The following is a 23,808-nucleotide window of genomic DNA, read 5'->3' on the forward strand; positions in this document are numbered from 1 at the left end:
AAGCGTCTTTTTGAACTGAAGAATCATTTGAGGCAGCTTGTAGTTTGTGAGGAGTGGGATGCATGGCGAGAGCGTACCTCAGTGGCAGGTATTTGATGCAGGTCCATAGTTCTTGATGACACTTTTTGGGACACTGTTGAGGTATTGTTGCAGGTTATGCGGCCAATCATTCTTATGTTGAGGCTTCTTGATGGAGATGAGCCTTGCATTGGCAAAGTGTACGAGGGGATGGACAGGATGATTGAGAGAATCCTCTTTCTACAGACTTTGGATGGGGGTAGGAGAGAGGAGCTATCTCCTCTTGTGAGAGGCAGGTGGACAGAGTATCACTCTGCATTAGAGGCTGCTGCATTTGTGGTGGATCCAAAATTAGGAGGGTTCGTGAAGACCTTTCCTTCTATCGACAAAAGAGAGGCCTCTTCGGTTTGTAGGATGCACAAAATGATAGGTTCAAGATATCCAGTGCACGGTGGTGGGAGGATTATGGGACAGATACACCATTGCTGCAAAGATTGGCCATTCGAGTGCTTAGCCAGACACGATACAAAGGCTTGTATAAGCCGGACAGCTATGACAAGCGTACTTATGATGCAAATACAGTGGCTGTCCACACTCCTGCTATGCATGATGTAGAGCTATGGCATGCTCGTTTTGGGCATGTAAATTTTTGGAGTTTGATGCTTTTGCAGAAGCATCATATGGTTGATAATATGCCACCTGTTGAGTCTCCAACAAGACATGTATGTGAAGGGTGTATTTTGGGAAAGATGCATCGAAAACCCTTTCCCAAGGGTGGAGCTGTTAGAGTTGAGAGTAAATTACAGCTCATACACAGTGATGTATGTGGTCCAATGCGGACACCATCCATAGGGGGGCATCTTTATTTCGTCACATTCATTGATGACTACTCTAGGTTTGCTTGGGTTTATCCCTTGAAAGTGAAAGCAAAGGTGTTTACATGCTTTCGACACTTTGTAGCAATGGCTGAAAATATGTGTGGATGTAAAGTCCAAACACTCGGCTCAGACAGAGGTGGAGAATACATGTCAAATGTATTCAAGGATTGTATGCTTCAAAAGGGCATCAAACACCAATGTTACTATGCCTTATACACCGCAGCAAAATGTTGTAGCTGAGAGGAAAAACAGATCTCTCATGGAGATGGCAAGATGCATGGTGAAAGCACAAAAGAAGTCTCACAATTTTTGGATGGAAGCTATAATGTGTGCAACTCACGTGTAAAATAATTATGATAGTATAACTATCTTTTAGCATTAAATCCAATTTATGGGTTTATCCCATAATATTAACGTGGTCACGGAATAGGCTGCTCGGGGAGCCCGTTTTTCATTGACCTTGGTAGATAAGAAAGTGAAGGAATCTAGCACGGGCATGACAATGATCATAAGTTTGAAGCTCGCCAGGCTAAATTAGTCATTGAGGGCATAAAATTTGTGCGGGATTTCATGGTTGCCCCTCTTGTAGGTGCAAACATAATCTTAGGGATATAGTGGTTTCACAAGTTTACTCTAGACATTGATTGGGACCAGCACATGTTTTGGATTACCTGAAATGTGTTAAAGGCTCCTGTGTTCATTAAGTGTGAACTAGGGATACCTCACTTTCGGGTCATTAGCCATCTCCAGGCTAAACAAAAGATTCGGAAAGGCGCACAGTATGCGGTGATCTACGTTCAGATCACCCAGACAGCGACGAGTGTGTCGGAGAAGTATAGACCTTTGTATGAATGTATGCTCTTATGTGTGTGTGTGTGTGCGCGCGCGCGCGTGGGGTGTGTGTGTATGGGAAAACATGTCTTCATCGTATATGGAAAAGTAAGCTTCCCCTCAAGCAGCGGGTCTTTCTGTGGCGATGTCTAGAAGGGGCCCTTCTTGTGGGTGTTCTTCTGGATGCCCGATGTATTGTCTCCTCGGTTTGCTCTACTTGTTCGCATCCGCGCGAGATGGTCCTACATCTTCTCTGGGCTTGTCCTACCGCTCGAGATTTCCTGGCTCGTTTGACAACTCTTCTCCATGCCCGGTTTCCCAGCCTTTCCTTTGGCAGACACTTTTGGCTTTTTGGTAGATATCCCTCTACCCTTGATTATGCTTTCTTTTTTTCGTGGTGCTCTTATTGGGCCTTCTGGAGTTTATACCATGCCCGCAACACTTAGTTATTTGGACACACTTCGGTGGATGTCTTCGCCTTTTTCAAATTCTCCTTGCTCCAGTCTCTCCAAGATGCCCACTTTCTTGGAGACCTTTCCACAACCCAGTTGGAAGTGTTTTATCACTGTTTCTAGTTTTCTGTAGTAGCTGCTCCATGTTGGGGCGGCTATGAATGTACATTGCATTTATAATGAAACACTGGTTTTCACAAAAAAAAGAAGAGTGTGGGAGCATATTTTGATACCACGTTTTACACCCACTATTGGGCACTGCTGACGTTAGTGGGGATGTCGTAATATCTAGTCCATACTATGCATGATGGAGTTGATGGTTTATTGTCTTGTGGATGACTACCATGAGGTTATAAATTGCACTTTCTTATAAGGTGAATTTGGGGCCTGGGCATGTTATTGGATTCATCTATGTATATATATATACAAGGCCTTACATGACCGGTTACAAAAGTTTTTTCTTCGGGACAACTTACCTCCCAGACTTCCCCCATCTAGACCGGAGGACCATAAAATTGAGCTCCTCCTAGGTTCCAGAATCTGAACCCCCCCCAATAAGTTTCCATACTCCATGAGCATGGCGATGGAGAGGGCGTTGGAGATCAACTCCAAGAATTGCTGCTGTCTGGTTTCATACGTTCTAGTGTGGCTCCATTTGCAGTCCCAATACTCTTTGTGAAAAAGGAGGATGGATCCTTGTCATCTGCACACCCATTTGCAGTCCCAATACTCTTTGTGAAAAAGGAGGATGGATCCTTGTCATCTGCACACCCATTAGGTGTACAAGTGACATGGCATCCATAAGCATTTAGCAAGTGTTAATCCATTTATCCAGGCATATATCACAGCATGAGCATCTGTTTGGGGCTTTTACAGCACCCACAGCAGGTACAAAGCATTTAAGAGCATTTAGGGCACTCAAGCATCAGGTCGTGGGCTGTTACAACCAGCCGACAACACTTATCAGCAGCCGACAACAGTTTTAAAGGCATTAAATGCAGTCGTGAAGGTACAGTCCTCTGGCCGACTGCTGTACAGTATCCGACCAGCAGCATAAAACAGTATATAAGCAAAGCACATCATTCATTCATAGCATCTTGCATTCTCCTCAGCGTTTTTCTTTCCAGGGAGCCAAGGGAGTCAGTAGATCATCAGCAGCCTGCAGTACAGCATACCTAAAAGTACGGCGGGGCAGTTCATCATCCACCAAGCATTCAGCATCCAACATATTCAGCATTCAGTTAAGTATTCAGAATTCAGTCATCATTCTCGTGCCTCCTACATAGAGGAAAGCCAGCATCTTAAGGGTGGACCTCAGCATTGGAGAAGGGAACATTCAGTCAGCATCAGCATTCAGCATCTCTCTCTTCCCGAGATAGATATTCATCTAGGACAGGCATAGATCTATTTACAGATCTTCATTGTAACTCATTCATTTAATATAGTTGCATTGCATTGCATTGACACCATTGTCTATCTCTTAAGTATAATTAAGTGCAGTTTAGTTAAGCCTAAGGTTGTTTTACTACGGTCAATTCCCCGCATGTCACATTGGTATTAGAGCGTTACAAGGTAACCAACCTTAGTTCATGTTCATTCACCGTACCCCATGAGAAAGATGAGTATCCATGTAGCTGGGTCTAATCACAAACCCATCCTCCGTGAGCTGGAGAAGATCATCTCTATAGAAAGCCATCTTCGTATCAAGCTCGTGTGTTGGCTGTATCCATGTCCTCCTAGTGTCCAGCTGAGTCAAGTCCTGCCTGATAAGTCTGGTAATCTCTTCCTGTGTGAGAGAGAGGGAGGGTGCATCCAGGGAGTACTGAAATGGAAGTAGCCTGTCCATACTAAAGCCATGCAGCTGGAACCAAGCTGTCATCTGTGCATACCAACATGATCCATCTCCCTGTGATGCTAACTGTCGTGAAGACTCCAGGGCTAAGCGAGCATATCTGTCTCTAGGGAGAGCCCAAGTGCTATGTATAAAGGAGACTGATCGAGTGAGTGCCTCTACTACCAATGGGGGGGCAGCCATCTCTGCACGGATAATATCATGTGGTACGGAGGCCTTGGCCCTAATCATCCGGGAAATCATAGAAACCAAGGGCCTCTCCATACATCTCCATCCATCAGTGCTACCAGCGCGGCTGTGGGGATCCATTGAGGGTCCCATGTGAGCTCATTTGGGGTATTATGGCACTTTATGAGACAGTAGTTGGGCAGGTGCGGACTTCAGAGGGTCTCTCCCAGCCAGTACACTCCACTATAGGGGTGAAACAGGGCTGCCCGCTCTCTCCGACTCTATTTGGACTATACATTGATGAGATCTCTCATTATATTGGGACACGAGGGGACAGAGGAGCCCGGTTGGTAGGCACTTGGATACCTCTTCTCTTATATGCTGATGATATTGTGCTTATGGCAGACGCACCAGAGCGTATGCAGAGGCACTTTTTACATGCTTATGCACAAGACAGTGCGCTCTCAGTTAACCTTGGTAAGACCAAGGTTATGGTGTTTAACACTACAGCTGAGTGGGTCTGGAGATCAGCGCCTATTTTCACATATGGGCAGGAGACAGTGGAGTATGTTGACTCATACACATATCTTGGAGTGGTGTTCACTGGGCCTACATTTTCCATGAGGGGGGCAGCATAGGCCAGATTGACTAGAGGATATGCAGGACTAGTAGGTGTAGAGAGGATGTGCTCATGGTACAGTTTTAGGAGCCACGCACTAAGCTGTGGCTTTTTGATACGTTGGTCACATCGGCTATGCTATATGGAGTACAGTCTGGGGGCCTAGGCTAGATCGTCATTGTTGATCAGGACGCACATACGATGAATGGAGATCGATGGAGAGACCACTTGTGTCCATGATCTCTAGGATGATTCGGGCTAAGGCCTCGGTACCCCATGAGCTTATCAGAGCCGAGATGGGAGCACCACCAATCGTAGTCGAGGCTCTTGCCAGATCAGTGTCCCTCATTCATAGCACCTGGGAGCTTCCCCGACACCAGTATGCACGACGTGCTTTAGAGTCCTCTCATCAGCTAGCCATGGAGGGAGACACTTCATGTTGGTATGCGCAAATAGCATCCTGGTTTGAGCTCCATGCGTTCAATTTAGATCCATAGGCTTAGAGAGTCCATTATTAGGAGTAGACGCCCGACTGGTAGGGAGTCCACACAGAGACAGATTATTGACTTCTTTAGAGGGACTACCCGGGAGGACACATAGCCGACAGCCCAGTAGTGGGCACTTCGTGGGACTCTAGTTGAGAGAGCTATCCAGTTGGGCAGATCCAAACGCCCGAGGGCTCGCGGATCCTCACATCGGAGACGGTGCCTACACCGGAGGATTTAGAGCATCATTGCGAGGCATTGGGCTCGTTCGACCAGGCATCTCACTATGGCAGATATCCAGGCCATCCGGCAAAGACCCATGCTAGAGCTCCTAGGATGATTATCACTCCAGCCATATACTTTTGTACTCACTGTCACTTTTGTACTCCCCCATATTCATGTATTCATGTATCCATGTACTCATGTACCCCATTTTGACTAGTAGCATTAGCTTCCCACTCTCCCTAGTTGCTGCTTCCGGATGCTCCTTACTGATGTATTGTAGGGCTAGATACTTACCTTCAGTTCTTTCTTTTCTTTTCCAGACAGTGTATCAGATGTCACATGGTTGTTACTTTGGTCTCATAGGTCACTTTGGCCTTTTGAAGACATTAATATTACATTTCATTTCATTTCATTTCTCTTTGTGTTGCTGTGGCCTTCCATTTCATTTCGTTTCATTTCTCTCACTTTGTGTTGCTGTGGCCTTCCAACAAAAGTTGGTCAACTCTCTAGTCTATTTGTGTATTTGCAACATTAATTGGTTAGCATTAATTAGCATCTAAAGAGTGTTCAATTAGTGTTAATTTAGTCATGCTTCCGCTTAGCATGTTACACTAGGTCACCTAGCCTGGAGCTAGATGTGCGTTGGTTGTTGCAGGCAGTTTTAGATCACATGTGAGGATTTGTTGTGTGCATAGAGTCTGTGTGTGAGTCTCTCATAGGGTTGTATGCTTAAGCTTAAATCTAGGTAGGTCTGCATTTTTCTTCATGGCAAGCATGGAAGGTCGTTTAGAGCACAAGATCAAGACTCACATCTCTTAGAAGCCAAGATTCAAGTGGGATGGCGATTTGGGACTACCTGTCCCTGGACAAGGGCTCACAGCATGCTCGGTGCTCCTTGACAATGTTCCTAGGTGTGCACTTTTTAGCTTAATGGACCCACATGGCACCCTACTGCAGTGGGTGCATGTGACAGTTTGTAAGTATTGACTCTAATGAGTTGTGACAGTTTGTAAATCTCGACTCTAACGAATTGGTCATGTTGTAGAAACAAAGCGAAATATTTTCAAGTGCCAACTTTAGGCCTCTCAAGTCCATGTATGCATGTGTTGATTGATGAGTCTTTGGTTTGGTTTTATTATAGACAAAAGCATACATGAACACACGAACAAAAACAAGTGTCAAGTAATAAAGCTTTTTGTTTGTTTTTTGTTTTTTTTGGGTCGAAGGTCTATATAGTGTAGTAACTTATGGCATTTGACTTGCTACTTGGTTGGTTTTTGGTCAGCTGGCTGAAAAGTTGGAGAAAAGTGAAGCTGGGAGGAAGAAGTTGCGGCAAGCAATTTCTATACTCCAGGAGAAGCTCAATGCCACAGAGAAAGTCCTCAAAGTCAATGACAGTCTACGCCAAGGTAGGGACTTTTTTACCTTGGCATCTTTCCTTATCTACCAACCCTAACCTCTCAGCATATTGTAGGATGTATAAAGATGCCATTACTAAGGTGGACAACAGTAATCTTTACTAAGTTGGACACTATAAACAGTAATTCTTATCTAGTAACCCTAGCCTCCCAGCATGTTGTCGTATGTATAACGATGGCATTACTAAGGTGGACACTATTAACAATAATCTTTAGTACACAATTAGCTACACCTCTTGTGGAGTTAAGGCCATCATGTTGGATCAAGAATGCAAGCTTCTCTGTGTTTTTTCTTTCTTTTAAGATACTAAGACACGATGGCTTTTCGCTCACAGAATGTGAGCAAGAGAGGCAACGGGCAGAAGGAGAAAAGAAGAAAGCTGAAGAGGAAAGAAAACTTCGATCCATGTTGGAGAAGGATTCTGCCATTTTTAAGGATCAGCTTACCAAGGTTCTGCAGCGCTTAGGAGCTGTGGAAAATAAACAGAAGTCTGACAAGAAAGAAGTCGAACGTATGCGAAATGAGGTAAGAAAAAGATGCAAGCCTATGGGGATTCGTGGTGGGATGTGCTGTGTAGTAGCTGTAATTGCAAGACTTATGTTCTTTTTTCTCCCCAAGATTTAACAATGCTTGATTCGGATGGCACAGGTTAAGCTCTCTGTTGAAGGGGTGCGTGCTGCTGCTCAAGCAGTGGATGCCATGCAGAACTCATTTCAAAGTCTGGAAAATGCTTTGCTTGAAAAGGTAATTCACTGATGTTTTCCTTTGTGAGCAGCTCAATCTTTGAAAAGTTTTAAGTTTTATTTTGTGTGCAACCTCTCCCCTGCTGGCACTATGCAAATCTATTCACATTTCTTTAAATAGGATTGCATAAAGATTTGCTAAAACAGGGTGAATGTTGATGTAGGTAAATGCAGCATTTGAAGAGGCCCATGCTGCATCTCAAGCAGTGAAATCTGTGCAAAGCTCACTCCAAAGCCTAGAGAACAATGTCACGAAAAAGGTCTGTAAATTGTGTGGAAAATGCTCTAGGGCATGTATCTTTTATGTTTAGATGTTTGAGCCAATCTGCATGATCAGGAAACACTCACAATTTCTTTTTTGGGCACAGGGTATGTTACCGCAGGGATTTTCACCTGGTAACAAACCAACTGTTCCAAAAACGAAACATGTGTCGGAGAAGCTTGTTGCTGATATTGCGCGGCTTTTCAATAAAGAGAAGAAGTCACACCGAAAGATAGAGCACCAACTTGCTGCACTAAAAACTGTGCTAAAGACAGGTAGGAGTGATAGGTTAATTTCAAGCGGTGAGGGTTTGAGTCCAGAAAAGTTGGCATATTCAAACAAGAAAGACAAGGAATCAAGGAAGAGAAAGTCAAGAGAGGAGGAAGACCCTCCCAATCGGAAGGTCATTAAGAGGGAAAAACTTGTCAGAAGTCGTGTGTACAGAAAGGATATTGATGGGCAAAAACAAGCCAGAGAGCATCACAGTATCAGCAGTCCCTGTAGGGCTGAATGCCAAGCGATTTCAGAGATGCCAGGTTCTTTATCTGGTAGGCCACCTTCAAATGATACTCCAAGCAATGAGTACGCTGAGGAAGCCCTTGTGGAGTACATAGGCAGTTTAAATGACAATGCTCATGTGCAAATACAACCTGAAGATGATTATGAACTGATGCAGAAAGAAAGGCAGAAGAAGTTGACAGTTCAAAAGGAGGAGGCAGAAAGGGGTTTTATCGTGGGTGGGCAGTATATTGAGGATACCTTCATGGAGAATGGAGACAGTTCAAAGGGCAATGCTTATACACAACTACAACCTGAAGATGATCACAAAGCAATGCAAAGCAAAAACCAGGACAAGTTAGCAGACCAAAAGAAGGATCCAGAAAGGGGATTGAATCTGGGCAGAAGTACTGTTAATGTGCATATCAGTGATGTGGATACGGATGAGATCGAACAGGATCTTGACCTTGATCTTGATCTTAGTGACAGTGATGATCTGGAGGATGACTGGTGGTGTGGAGACAGGATTCTGTTATCACCAACTTTGCCAGAGATCTGCTCGCCTGTGCATCATTTACCTCCTCCATCTAGGGAGCCTTCTCCATTCAGAGAGTTTTCTTGTTCAAGGGATTTGTTAAAAAATGCTGATACCACCTGTACATTGATAGCACCTGATCTAAATTCAGGTCTTGATCATAGAATACCTTTGAATGAAGAATCTGTTCTGACAGAAACTGCCACCACAAGGGCTAATGAACAGCAGGGTGCTGTTTTGCATAATGATTTTGAAAACCTGGAAGCTTGTATTGAGCAAGTAGATGATTCCATGCTTAGGATTCCTCCTGCTGTTTATGATTCTACCTTGCAACTTGGTAGTTTTGCAAGGGTTGAGAACCAACCAAGTTCAGAGTTTGAAGGTGAAGTTGGTACAGGTATTGCTAAGAGCCAGCTGGCGCCCCATGACTCTGCTGGACGTGCTGGGTGTCAGATGCAAACTGTTAAATCTGATCAGGATGCAGGTGTTCATGTTTCTTGGAGGTTAAGTACATGCGATGTAGATTCCTTCACAACAAGTCAGATAGTAAGTATTGATGCAGCCCATGAGGCCTTCTCTACTTTGGATTCCATTCCTACATCCAAGCCCGGGCTCAACATCTGCAATTCATCAGATAAACAAGAAATTGAGCACCAATTTGATGACGATTATGGAGTTGAAGCTGTTGACAACACCACCATGGATGAAATCAGCAATTTTTTGGAGGATTTGCCACCCATACCATCTGCTTTAGCAAATGGTGGAGTTTGCACACCTAGTTTACCTCAAGCCCCATGTCACATGCAAATGTTGGATTGTATTGCTACAAAGCCTAGTGAGAGCATTTGTCCAACTCATGAAGATCCAACAAAGGGCATCGTTTGCACACATGTGATTGATGTCTCACATAGTGAAGTTGTTCAAGGTTCATCTATGCAATGTGTGAATGACTCTGGGACCAACAGGGACAGGGATATCTCTCCCACCTTGCAAAGGTTAAGTGTTCTGGCAAAGGGCCCAAAGTTACAAATTGCCAGTAACTCAAGCACTCAACATTCCCCAAGTCAAAGCTCTCGTGTAGTATGTCTGCTGCAAGCATTCAATTTTGATGAGGTTGAGGTTAAACTCAACGTGACAGCTGCATGTATCATTGCAATAGAATTCAAAGGGTACTTATCACTCAAGGATTCTGATAAGGAAAGGAACCAGCTGCAGGAAGCTTTGGTTTTGACAAGAGCCAGCCCTGATGTCCCCATCCAGTAAGTGTGGCTGCATGCAAAGCATAGGTGTTATAGCAGCAGTATACATGTAGTTCTATCAACAGTTAGATGCTAATGTTTCCAAAAATGGGTTCATTTTTTGAATTGCAGGTATTTGGCTTGCAGTTTTATCTCCACTATAGTAGATCTGGTTAAGCTGGAGAATGGAGGAGAGTGCTGGTCTCCTGAAGCAAAGCCAATGGATGCGCTGGTACAAGCTTCGGTAGCCTTTATCAGAAGTGGTATGCAATATCTTGCACCTTTTTGTGTTCCGTTAAGACATTCCTGTTTTAAATTTTTTTTTTCTGGCTTACAATGCATGTGATTTTACTAATTTTGGTCGGTGTTTACAGCGTTCAAAGAAAAGGCCAGTTCGTTTTTTGACACCACCTTTGCTCAATTAAGCAGATTTTTGAATGAAGGCAAGGTAATGCTGATGACATTCCAAGAATTGGAGGGTCCTAATCAAGATGCTCTCAGTGTTGCTAGGGTGATTAATGGCAAGAATCATCTCTCTTATCAGTACTCTGAGGCCACTTTGGAGGATATCCATGCTGGGAGTAAGGTATTGGCTGCGTTATGTCAAGTTCTTTCTTGTGTGACTCACTTGCAAAATGTGGTTTATGAGGTTCTTGGCTGGTGTGACAAGGATACCATGTGGCTTCTTACAGTTTTCTCTTCCTTTGCTTCGATATGTGGGCACACTGCATTTGTGGTGGAGGCAGATGATCTCCTGGGACATGCCATTTGTGCCATCATCACAGAGTTTGTGTCTAGTGTTGAGCAGGGAAATGTGAAGAAAGGTATCAACAATCAAGCCACACAGAGATTAGATGTTGTGAGCTCAAATCTTCCAAAGGGATGGGCAGCTTTGAAGGATAGCTTAGAAGTGCATGGAAAGCTCAGCTTGGAGGAAGTTTTCTTAGCAGTTCTGGCAGCTCTCCAGTACATTCTCAATTCTACACATGATTCCCTATTACCAGGATCTCACTCTGTTCTGAAGGACAAGATATCAAGTACTGAGGACTGCAACATTGATAATATGCACACGAGAAAGTGGGAATGTACTGCTTTATCTGAAACAGAGGACAAAAAGGGACCGGTTCCATATGAGGAGATGGAGTTGCCAGAGATCTCCAAAAGCATGCAAGTGGATGTCTCTATATGGCAGGGGAATGTTGATCTAAAGAGTTTGGACCAGAAAAGTTGGCAAAGGAAGTATGTTGAGGCGGTTGGAGCTTTGGAATTGATTGCACTCTTCATGGTTCACCTCTCTATACACATTCTGGGCTTTTGTCAATGGGCACAAATTGTAGTGTTTTGTGAGAATAACAAGTAGCCTGGTTTGTGCAGGGCTGGGAATGGACTTACAACCATCTCATTATCAGATGTCTGTGGAGAATGGTAGTATCGGGCTCTGCTCAAGTTTGTGTGGCAGGCATATCGCATGTCCTCAGCATACTAGCAAGGTAATGAAGATTGTTCCTTAACTTCTAGTAACTTGATCACTGAATGGTTGCACATTGTATGTGTAATCAGATCTGTTTTATCGGGGCAAATAAGGCAGAGGGCACATTGCTGCCATGTGTAGTGGTAAAAAAATGTCAGTTAGGAATTGGTGGTTTTTCGTTTAGTTTGAGTACCGTGTGTTCCAAACCCATAATGTATGCTAGGTACGTCAAGGTTTCCACTTCAATAGTACGATCATGTGACATACACAGCTGTTATGGGCGATGAGAGTATATGATCCGCATTCCATGATGCTTGAACACTTGTGCAAGATATATCTTAATCATATCCTCAGCTTTGATGGTTTTCTTGACCGGTAAGAAGCGAGCTTGCTTGCTAAACCTGTCCACAATTGTCCAAATAGCATCATTACCTTGTTGGGTCCATGGCAAGTCCATAATGAAATCCATTGTAGGTAGTACTTTCCCATGGTTGTGTGGGTATAGGCAATGGCTGAAGCAACCTTGGTGCCTTTTACCTATGAAATTTTAGCTTTTCACAGGTGATACATGCACATACATGTGCCTTTGTCTTTCTGCATAGCTCGCCAAAAGAAATAACTCACACGATAGGCTAGCCTATTAGGTGGTGAGCTACCCGGCACAAGATCAATGTGATGATCTTCCGGTCGTACGGGTGGCAACTCATTTGGTAACTCATCAGCAAGACAATCATTATTATGTCGTAAAAATTTCAGCCTATCATTACTAAGAGTGTTCACATGAACATTAGTATCTTCAACATGATCCCATACAAAAATCAAGTACGCAAAAACACTCTTTCTTAATTTGTCATGAGATACAATGGTGATACAAATATTCTTTTTCATTACTTTTTTAATTTGTCATGAGATACAATGGAGATAGTATCACCCTCTTCACCAGCATCAATCACATGCTCTCGACCTTTATGCATGAAGGTAATCTTGTTCTTCTTATAAGCCTTGTGCGGATCAATGCGTGTGTATTGAGGCTTTCGAAGCAATACATCACAACCATTCAAAGGCGCTACAAGAAAGTTTTCATGATCCACATAGCCTTGAATGTGTATGCTCAACTTGCCAATAATTGGCATAACCTGCACTTCTCTACCAACAAAGGCAGCCCCTGCTTTAATTGTCCCCCACGTCAATACCCAAAGCAGCTACCATTTGTGTAGAAATAAAGTTCTCAGTTGCACAATCGTTAAACATGAACACAGCAGGTTGATCCTTAAGCTGTCCCCAACTTTACATACAACCCTGTCTTTGCTATCATGTGAAGTATTCCCCTGCACATTGGGAACTATATGCACATTGGGCTTTGGTGCATTCACATTACCACCCTTACGCTTGTTCGGGCATGCTTTTGCAATATGCTCAGTGCAGCCATAAAGTAAAGCATTTTCCCTCGCTCTTATACTGCTCTTTTTGGTCAACAGTGAGACCTTAGTCTTTCACTTTGAAGGGATGCTTCTTGGTAGACTTATTTTCAACATTTGGATCATTTTTATCTTGGTTTTGGTCCTTTTTAGTTGGCTGTTCACTATTTTTCAGGTTTTGGACAATCCTCTCTTTGCCTTGGAACGAGGGTTTAGCCTTGTTGGATCGACTCAACATGAGTTCCAATCGCTTGGTTGCAGCGGCGGCTAGATTAGTTGCTGTAAGGTGTTAGCCTTTGGCCTCCGGAAAGTCTTGGTGTGAATAGAGCTTACACATGGGCACTTTTTACCATGACTGGACATGGATTTTTTCGTGTGTGTGAACACACTCCTGTGTGTTGGGCACTTAGCCCTAGGCCTTTTGTGTACTCACTTGTACTTTACATATTATTATTGAGTACTTTCCAACACGTTTTTGCCTTGTATGTCTCTCTCTCTATTGACAGTTGTACATTGATTTGTCTCATAGGTCGAGTTCGCCTCTAGTAGACGTTAATACAGCTTTCTTTCTTTCTTCTCTCTTTCTCTCTCTCTTTTCGATTTGCGTGTGTGTGTTTGTGTGTGTGTGTGCAAGGAGCTTCCACTTCATCCAACATTGGTATTAGAGCCATTGTGCTGGCCGCCCTGTTGTCCTCCAGCTGCCCACAGTTGCCAACTGTCTGTCCGTCATACGGATATATAGCACCACAATTGTCGTCAGTTGGTTGCCACTCAGATATGCAATAGCAGTCGCCTCCCAGTTGCCCAATGTACGGATATGCAATAGCAGCTAACAGCTAACAGCTGCCTGCGCTGCCACTAAATTAGTTGTTGCCGCCTGCTATACGATCACTATATGTAGTAGCTGCTTGCGCTGCCACTAAATTAGTTGTTGCCGCCTACGAGACGACCACTGCTCCCAGAGTTTCGCCTAGGCTTGGAGACTCGTCCAGGTGCAAATTAACAACCCCTTGAATCAATTTTTTGATTTGGGGATATCTCCGAGCGCCGCCATTGTAGAGCCCATTTGCCAGCTAACCCGGCGCCACTGTTGCATAGCTAGTTTTTCAGAGCTCTTTTTTTTTTTTTTTCACAGCTGCGTTTCTCATCATTTTCCGAGTCTCCCAAGCCAAAGAACTCCCAAATTGGAGCCCTTTTAGGCCATCAAAAACCCTACGCAACTTTTCAGCTTCTCCAAAAACAGAGATGAATCGAGCCTCGTATTAAATCCGGCATTCCTCGTGCTCTCTCAGTGCACTCAGCATCAAAATACAACATTCTGCCACCCATCGTTGGGGTCTGTTTTGGTCACCAAGCTTCTATTCAGATAACTTTTCTATCCTTACACTCTGTCATCTCAATACATTTGCAGGTCCTTGTCATCAGTGAATCATTGGGCATCACATAAGCCTGCCTTTCAGTGGACATTGAGGGTTTGCAGTGCATTGTGGAGTGAGCTAGGGGGACAGATTGTCAGTTACCTTTGAGCCATGGCTAATAATGATGTATTTGGGATGCTCTCTGCCGAGGACAAGCTTGATGGGTCTAATTATCCCATGTGGGCATATATGATGAAGCATGTACTAGTTGCAAAGAATTTGTGGGTTATGTATCTGGTGCTGAGTTAAGGCGTGCTAGTCTCGCATCTGTAGCTAGCATGTCAGGGGGATCCACTATTGGAACGAGTGATTCTGGCTCGAGTGGAAGTGCGCTGACTACACCTGTTCTTTTTACACAAGAACAACTCAGATGGGATGCTAAAGATGCATAGGCTCATGCCTTGATTGCTCTCTCGTGTAAACGACAAGTTATACCTCTTATCCGTTCATGTATTTCTTCTAAAAGTGCATGGGATATACTTGTCTCTTTATATGAGATCCTCAATGAAGCTCGTGTAGCTTATCGACGGTAAAAGCTTGACTTGGAGTATATGACTGAGGGTGATTCTATGGATGGATTTCTCACCCGTGTTAAGGATTTGCGAGAGCAGTTAATCAATATTGATGAGGTGATACCTTACAGTTCACTTGTCTCTATGGTTCTTAATGGTTTGTTTGAATCCTTCAAGGATTTGTTACCACCCTTCACCTCTTGGCGAAGAGAAATACAGATTTGTACACATTTGATGATTTGGTAGCTCTCTTGTTACAGGAAGAGCAATCTTGTTCCAACTGGAACAACATGATTGCTGCAGATTAGGCTTTTGCTGCCTCCCATTATGGCAAAGGAAAATCTGGGGTTGGTTCTAGTGTTAAACGTAAGGGCAAAGCATAAGCTCATTCCGATCCTCCTAAGTCCAAAGAGGAGAAGATTGAGAAGAAGAAGAAATGCAACTACTGTCAGAAACCTGATCATGTAATTGACGAATGCAGGAAACGTAAAGAGAGTGAGAAAAAAAAGCAACAGAGCAAGGTCTTGCTGCAACTACAAGTGACAATGCCGAGGAAGCAAATTTTGCACATGATGGCTATGCCTTTGGAGTGATTTGCCTGCCTCTTGTTTGTCATTGTCAGATGCTGATTGGTATTTTGATTTAGATGCTACAAAGCACATCACTTCGTGTGAGAAGCTGTTTGCTACCTTGACAGATGCACTGTCAAGTGGTACAATTTTGTGTGCTAATAATGCATCATATGCCATTAAAGGCATTGACAATTTGGAGTTTACGTCATGTAGTGGGGACACGTTTACTCTTGCACATACTTTTTATGTACTTGGAATTCACAAGAATCTTATTTTTGTCTCATCACTTGCAAAAGCTGGTCTCAAAATCCAGTTTTCTGATCATTGCTGCTCCATTTATGACAGAACATATTTTGATGCCCTTATGCTATCTGGTACATTGCGCAATGGCCTTTATAGGCTTGACATATGAGGGCATCATCTTTTGCAGGACATTTGTACTTTATGACTTTCATTGACGATTAAGCTCGGTTTTGTTGGATGTATGGTTTGAAAGCTGAATTAGATGCATTTTCAACTTTCCATCAGTTTCTCCCTATGGCTGAAAATGCTTGCACCCATAAGCTCATGACATTGTGTACAAATCGAGGGGGGGATATTTGTCACATGAGTTTACAGCTTTTATGCAGTCACGTGGTATTTCTCATCAGTGTACTACTCCCTATACACCACAGTAGAATGGTGTGGCCGAGTGCCGAAATCGTACACTTGTGGAAATGGTGAGATGTATACTTAAAAGCAAGGATTTGTCATCTAGATTTTGGCTTGAAGCGGTCATGTGCACCAACTATGTGTTGAACCGCTGTCCCATTAAAGCATTGAAATCTATGACAGCTTATGAGGTTTGGAATGGCAGAATTCCTGCAGTCACTCATGTGTGTATTTGGATGTATGGCTTACATGCATGTACTAGCACAACAAAGAAAAACTTGAAGCAAAGGCATCAAAATGTATTTTTGTGGGGTGAGCAAGGGATACAGGCTGTATGTACCTTCCACCAAGAAGATTATTGTGTCTAGAGATGTCATCTTTGATGAATATGTAGCTCAACTTATGCTTTCATGTAGGCTACAGCCATCAATTGATGCCCCAGATGTCTTTTATACATTGATGCCATTATTTGGTACATGTGCTGAACTTGTTGAGCCTGCTTTGGCTCCAAATCAGCTTCTTGTTGCTGCTGAAAATCAGCAAAATCAGCAGCCCAACATCCCCCCTATTGCTCCAAATTTGCCACACTTTGATCAGATAGCCATGGTTGTGACATTGGTAAAAGAGGATGTGGCCATTCGTGACTCACAGAGAGTTCATCGCTGGGTCTTGACACCTTAGATGACAGCAAGCTGCCTACACTTATGCCAGATCGTACACGCGCTGCCTCTCGACATGCATCTCATTTTGTTGACACAGCCCTTGTTGCTACCGCATGTAATGAGGTGCCACTTTCTCATTTTGATGCATTGGAGAATGATAATTGGGTTACAACCATGCGTTCGGAGTTGGCCTCCATTAAAAAAAATGCTGCATGGGAGTTATGTGACTTGCCTGCAAGCAATTGTGCTATTGGCACAAAGTGGGTGTATAAATTGATATGCATTCCTAATGGCTCGATTGATTGCTATAAGGCTCGTTTAGTCACCAAAGGGTATACCCAGCGAGAGGGCATTGACTACGATGAGTTTTTTGTGCCTACTTCACATATGACTACCATACACACTATTGTTGCATTGGCTGCGCATAAAAGGTTGGAATGTGTTTCAGTTGGATGTCAAAATTGCATTTTTGAATGGTGATTTGTAGGAAGAGGTTTATGTATCATGGCATCTTGGCTTTGTTCAGAAAGATGTAGAGATAAAGTATGCAAGCTCCTCATGCGTGGTATCAAAAGATTCATGTGTACTTACTCTCTCATAATTTTCAGAATAGCCCTACTGAGAGTCCCCTCTATGTTCGCAAACAAGGGGATGATTTCATAATCGTGAACCTTTATGTGGATGATTTGCTAGTAATTGGCCCTGATGAGGGCAAATTTCAGGATTCGTAGCTGAATTACAGCATGCATTTGATGTTACATACATGGAGCTTTTGCATTAATATTTGGGTATCCAGTTTATACTAGTTGAGGGGGCCATCATTCTATCTCAGAGAAGATAAATTGAGCAGCTCTTAGAAAGGTTCCAAATGATAGATTGCAAACTTGTTTCTACTCCTATGGAACTAGGCTTACGACTATCACTTGAGGACTCTTCCGAGCCATTTGATGTTACCACTTATAAGCAGGTTGTGGAATGCCTTATTTATCTATGCACTACCCATCTTGATATTCAGTATGTAGTGTCACTGTTGAGCAAATTGCCTTGGCAATGGCAAGCAGTGAAGCATGTCTTTCGTTACCTTAAAGGCACTCAGGACTTTGCATTGTTTAATAGCAATGCATCTTCTTTATGCTTGATCACTTACACTGATAGTGATTTGGCAGGATGTTATGACACTAGGGTGTCAACCAGTGATAACTATTTCCTTCTTGGAAGTTTTTGCATTTCATGGCTCAGTAAGAAGAAACCGACAATGGCTACTTCTAGTTGTGATACTGAGTACAGGGCAACATTCATAGCTACTGTGGAGTGTGTATGGCTTCGTCGTCTATTGGCAGAGCTTGGTATTAGATAGCTGTCCTCTACCACCATTTTCACTGACAACCCAGAGTGTATTGGGAGTGGCGTGGAATCCAGTTTTTCATGCGCGGGCAAAGCACATTGAGGTGCATTATCATTATGTCAGGGAGAGGCTCCATGTAGGAGAGAGAGCCTTGACTTACGTGCCTACATAGGCCAATGTGGCAGATGGGTTTACCAAGTCTCTTTTGAGAGAGAAGTTTGAAGCTTTCCGTAAAGCTTTAAACTTACTACCTCTACCGGGGTAGTCTTCTGCACCCTGTGTACGATTGCACCATTCACTTTAGGGGGATTTGTTAGCCTTTGGCCTCTGAGAAGTTTTGGTGTGAATAGAGCTTACACATGGGCACTTTTTAGCATGACTGGGCATGGGCTTTTTCCTTGTGTGAACACTCTCTTGTGTGTAGGGCACTTAGCCCTAGGCCTTTTATGTACTCACTTGTACGTCACATATTATTATTGAGTACTTTCTAGCCATTTTTGCCTTGGACGTCTCTCTCTACGCATATAGGTTGCATACTAAGCCTCTAGCAGTAGTGCTCCATCCATCATCCCCCTCCCCCCCCCCCCCAAGTAGCTCAGTACTTTCATAGTTTATTTCATGTTCATTTTGTCCTTTTTTTTTTCTGGACATCCAGAGGACATTGACAGTTGTACATTGATTTGTCTTATAGGTCGAGTTCGGCCTCTAGTAGACGTTAATACAGCTTTCTTTCTTTTGTGTGTGTGTGTGTGTGTGTGTGTGCAGAGAGCTTTCACTTCATCCACCATAAGGTGTGACCAAGATACATTTGTAGTTCCACTTTGTACACAAGTTGTAATCCCGATTGAAACCTTCTCTTCCTCTCTGCTCTAGGGCCTAGGCTCTCACCTCTCCCTCAAGCCTCTTGAGTCTTGACTCTTCAAGTCTTCCAACTTCCAAGCCTCTAGGCTCTCTCTCTCTCTCTCTCTCTCTCTCTCTCTCTCTCATTCCTCAAGGCTCAAGAGTCGAGCCATCTTCAACCATGGCATCCTCCTCACGTGCCGGGGCTTCTCGTAGAAGGACAACGGGATGGACATGGTGGGAGGAGGTAAACTACACCACATCCGTTCATGGAGGCGGGCGGTTCTCGGCCATGGGTATGCAAGCTTTGCTCGTACCGGCGAACGGGTGGCGCCGACAAAGTGCGAGCCCACCTCTTGCATGAGAGTGGGCATGAGGTGAGGTTTTGCACGAATGTCACGCCCGAGAAGAAACGGAAACTTCTTGACAAACTCAGCGTCTACGAAGCGGTCGAAGCGACAAGAAGGACACCACGAGTGGCCGTGGATCCCGCGACGATGGGGAGAGGAACTCAAGTCTCTACCATGGAGTCATGTGGTGGATCGGGATCATGCACACCATCACCTTCACCATCAAGTCGGAATGTTACTCCATCCACGACACTGGCACCCTCCATCTCCACGGCCTCTCAATCATTACGTGGCCCACGGCGACAATGTACACTTGGGGAGAATTGGAATCCCAAGTTGAAGGAGGAGGTGGATATGGCGGTGGCCGGCTTCTTCTTCCACGACCACATTGCCTTTCAAGCGGCTAGGTAAGTGCAATCGATCATTGCCAATTCATCATTCATGTTTTCATCATCCTAGTCCCCTTCTCATTAGTAAATTACTTTCTTGAATAGGTCGGAATACTTCAAGGTCATGGTTAAGAAGATTGGGAAGTATGGCTCAACCTATACGCCCCCCTCATCCGAGAGCTTGCGCACTACATTGCTCGACAAGGAGAAGCGCATTGTAGAGCAAGCGGCCGACAACACAAAGTGGCAATGGGAGAGGAACGGAGTCTCCTTCATTGTGGATGGATGGAGTGACACCCGCAAGAGGAGTATTCACGGCATGGTTGCATATTCCCGCGGAGAGATGTACTTCATCTCATCTCATGATGCATCCGGCACTGGGAAGAGCGCGGATGTGCTTGCGGCGGAGTGGGCTACCACCATGGAGATCATTGGCCCCGAGCATGTAGTGGGCTTTGTTACGGATGGGGAGCCTTCCAATAGGGTGCTGGGAGCTATTCTCCAAAGTATGTATGGACATGTCACGGTGTCCTTTTGTATGGCTCATTGCCTAAACAACCTCCTCAAGGACATCGGGGCATTACCATGGATCAACCCACTCATTGAGGAGGCCAACACCATGGTCTCCTTTGTCCTCTACCACCAAAGACTTCGGCATGAGTTCAACAAGAGATCCTGTCTCTCTCCCCTCAAATATTCCGACACCCGGTTTGCCTACAACTTTCTCATGTTGGGCCGGTTGAAGGATTGTAGCGGTGCTTTGAGGGGGCTTTTCCTTAGCGACGAGTTTGTCGCCATGCAAGAGTCCCATACAAACACTGGCCAAGAGTGTAGGCTACGGGCGGATGACGCCTCTTGGTGGGAGCGTGTGAAGACCACAGATGCTATGGTGAGGCCCATAGTCCACCTATTGAGGATTGTAGACGCTATGCAACCATGCATAGGCAAGGTCTACGAGGCCATGGATCGCATGATAGAGAAGTTGAAAGACTTCGTGCCTGACGAAGACAGATACGAGGAGATCCATGCCTTGTGTCTAGGAAGGTGGAATTCCTACTACTCTCCATTGCATGCAGCAGCTTATGTGGTGGACCTAGAATTCCAAGGCAACAAGCAGGAGAGCGACCGGGAGGTGAGCGCTGGATGGAGGATCATCTTGGATCGTCTTGTGCCTGATGCATCGGTTAGGCGCAAGATCAGGGACCAGCTTTCAATGTACAGGTCATTTCATGGCTCCTATGGCTGTCATGATGCACAGGTTGACCGCTCCAAAGTTGGTGCTGCTCTATGGTGGGAGGACTTTGGTTCAGATGGACCGGAGCTGCAGCAGCTTGCCATCCGCATACTTAGCTAGGCCGTCAGCTCCTCTTGCTTGGAGCAACTTTGGAGTACCTACAGCCACATTGCCTCTAGGAAGAGGAACCGACTCGGGGTAGAGCGTGCCAATGACCTTGTCTTCGTCAGCGCGAACTTGCGAATGCTTTGCAAGAGCGTGACCAAGAAGGCAGATTCCTTCACCGAGTGGGAGATGAGTCAACAAGAAGAGCAACAAGAGGATGAGGTGCAGGAGCAGCATGCCAGTGAGGATGAGACTGAGGATGAGCTTGATGCTTCTTTGGCACAAGCTACCCATGACCATGAGGCGAGCACTTCACGTGGATGATCATTCATGGATCATGATTCATGGGCCTTACTATTTAGCTCTAGCCTCTAGCCTCTAGCCTCTAGTCTTCAGCACTTTTTTGTCATTGACTCATTTGAGTCCGTCCATGTATTTTGCCTCCTTAAGGCTTAGTCCTGACTCCTGAGTCCTGACTCTTGAGTCATGACTCATTTTGTATCTACTTAATTATTAATATGACTCAAAAGCTTACCATTTTAGTGTAAATTTGTGCTCATTTTGATGTACTTCCAAAGTAGAGAAAAATAAAAAAAAAAGTATTTTTTGAGTGCCGTTTCCTCCCCCGTCCCCGTTCCCTACTTATGGCCGTTCCCCGTCCCCATCCCCCGTCCCTTGTGACTATGCATCAAAGGCCTTGGCGAAATCCTTCGCCATCCACACTGCTTCGGCCATGAAAACTAGCTTGGCATTCTTCACTAGGATATTCAAAATATGGTTCAGTCTCCGAATGAACTTGGCCATCAACTGTTCTTCATCCAGCGGTAGCGAGTAGTTGAGGAGAAGAGCGAACGCTTAGTGATACACTTCAATATTTCTGCTCCCCTGGGTTAATTCTAAGAATTCATTCATCTTGGTTTTCAAAAGCAGGTTCCATGTCTGGGCGTTTCGATTCAAATGGTTTGTCTCGTAATGGTTTCTCCATGCCACTCTAGTTGTTTCTACTATCTTCAGCCTTGCAAGAGCCATTTTACTCTTCTCATTGTACCCAGTGACATCGAAGTATTCTTCCATTGCTTCGATCAACTTCTCCACAGCCTCGCCCAAGTTTTTCCCATTCACCCTTGAAAGGTCAAGGTTGCGATCTATGAAGAGTTTTATGAACATCCGGGTCGAGCTCTTTCTCATCGAGTTGGGAATTAACATTCCTACCACGACGACCTTGATCCATGATCCTATCAATACGAAAATTCTTGTTAAGTCCCTTTTTCCCAAATTAACCAAGACGCTCAGGTGAAAAGATCACTTTATTTATAATTCAAATCCGACTTTAGATCCAACTGATTCTGGGGTTCTTTAGATTGGTCAGTCCCCCACAGAATCTTGTAATAAAGATTCTTTCTACAAGAAGAACATACAGAACTCATTATCAGAGAATAATTCATTCATATTCTTAACACAATAATGGTCCATCAGATCGAAAATTTCATCTGAACATTCCTCACAGAAATTTCAGTTATGCAAATTCTCAATTTGTCATTCCTTAATTAGATCCACTGGGTCAAAGGTCAAATAGCAACAATCTGTCAGCACAATCCACTAATCTCATAGTGATTTGCTGAAGTCATAATCGTCTTCCAGTTACTAACATCATCACTAGGATTAGTTCCATTCATCCTCATTGTGGCTTTGTTCAATTTATCTTCTTTCAACCAGAATTCAGAAATCATCTTTCAATCAGAATCTAAATCAATTCATCAATTCACAACCAGAATTCAAAAATCATATCAACTAGTATTCGAATTTATCCTCTGGATAGCATTTTTGCTTATAACTTCAAGGTCTTAGATTTACTCGTATATATTGGCAATGAAGAGCTGCAGATATACCCACAGTATATACGGGTAGTCACGGTCCTTGGAGCTATAAGGTAAATACCATCATATCTAGACCTCAAGCAAGTCAAGGATTCCATATAATTGCGGTACTTTCATCTGAAGACCCAATTTCCAATTTATGAATCTTCATTCTGGATATCAATTTGTATGAATTTCATCACTCAATTACAATCTTTTACTGGTACTTCATAAGTTTTTGACATTTCTTGTTTCTCGGTTGATCCACTTTAGCCAATTCGCTTTGATACCAGCTGAAATTCCTGATCTCTTCGTGCAACGAATTTCGGGGTGCTATCAGCGGAAGTAGCACTTCTTGCGTAGGGTAGAACCTCTCACTCGGGGCCTCGTCCACGGATATCGAGACGAGACTAATTCCTCGGTTCTTCCAAAACCGAACCCAGAAAAACTTCCCTCGCCCAGCAGACATAGGTGATTTCTCCAGGATATTTTATTCTAACGTAGTCAAGGTCATCACTAACCAAATTGATCCAACCGAACCCGTAAGTCTCATAGTCAGATCAAGGAAGAGTCTTGCACTTGGATCATAGAGTCCAACGCTTTTTTCCTCATCAAGAGGCACAACTGTTGATTCTTTTCCATAGAACAAGAGTTATCCGGGATTCACTTCAACTATCGTAACTTAACAGAATTGAGTCTCATTTAAGAAATCCATCAGTTCAGCCTAACCCCATCCAATCCCATGGGTTAGCCAACCTTCCA

General features: G+C 44.0%; 1 protein-coding gene across 7 annotated transcripts in view; it reads left to right on the top strand.

The window, feature by feature from the left end:
• The window catches only part of LOC147619215 (uncharacterized), an 81,900-nt gene that overhangs the window by 45,492 nt on the left and 12,600 nt on the right, over window positions 1-23,808 (top strand). For 3 of the 7 annotated variants that reach the window (XR_015261820.1, XR_015261822.1, XR_015261821.1), the window contains 9 exons: window positions 6,814-6,937; window positions 7,282-7,472; window positions 7,596-7,691; window positions 7,855-7,950; window positions 8,059-10,244; window positions 10,356-10,486; window positions 10,598-10,809; window positions 10,916-11,508; window positions 11,598-11,713. Coding sequence is in view for 3 of the 7 variants with exons in the window: in XM_086772849.1 (XP_086628975.1) it covers window positions 6,814-6,937; window positions 7,282-7,472; window positions 7,596-7,691; window positions 7,855-7,950; window positions 8,059-10,244; window positions 10,356-10,486; window positions 10,598-11,508; window positions 11,598-11,713 (3,851 nt within the window). In the remaining 4 variants the exon portion in view is untranslated. Of the gene's footprint in view, window positions 1-6,813; window positions 6,938-7,281; window positions 7,473-7,595; window positions 7,692-7,854; window positions 7,951-8,058; window positions 10,245-10,355; window positions 10,487-10,597; window positions 11,509-11,597; window positions 11,714-23,808 lie in introns of all 7 variants that reach the window. The other 4 variants (XM_086772849.1, XM_086772851.1, XM_086772850.1 and 1 more) reach the window with 2 other exon arrangements.

Source organism: Cibotium barometz, chromosome 33 (assembly GCF_041138505.1).
Source record: "Cibotium barometz isolate CiBa-2024 chromosome 33, ASM4113850v1, whole genome shotgun sequence".
NCBI classification, from domain to species: Eukaryota; Viridiplantae; Streptophyta; class Polypodiopsida; order Cyatheales; family Cibotiaceae; genus Cibotium; species Cibotium barometz.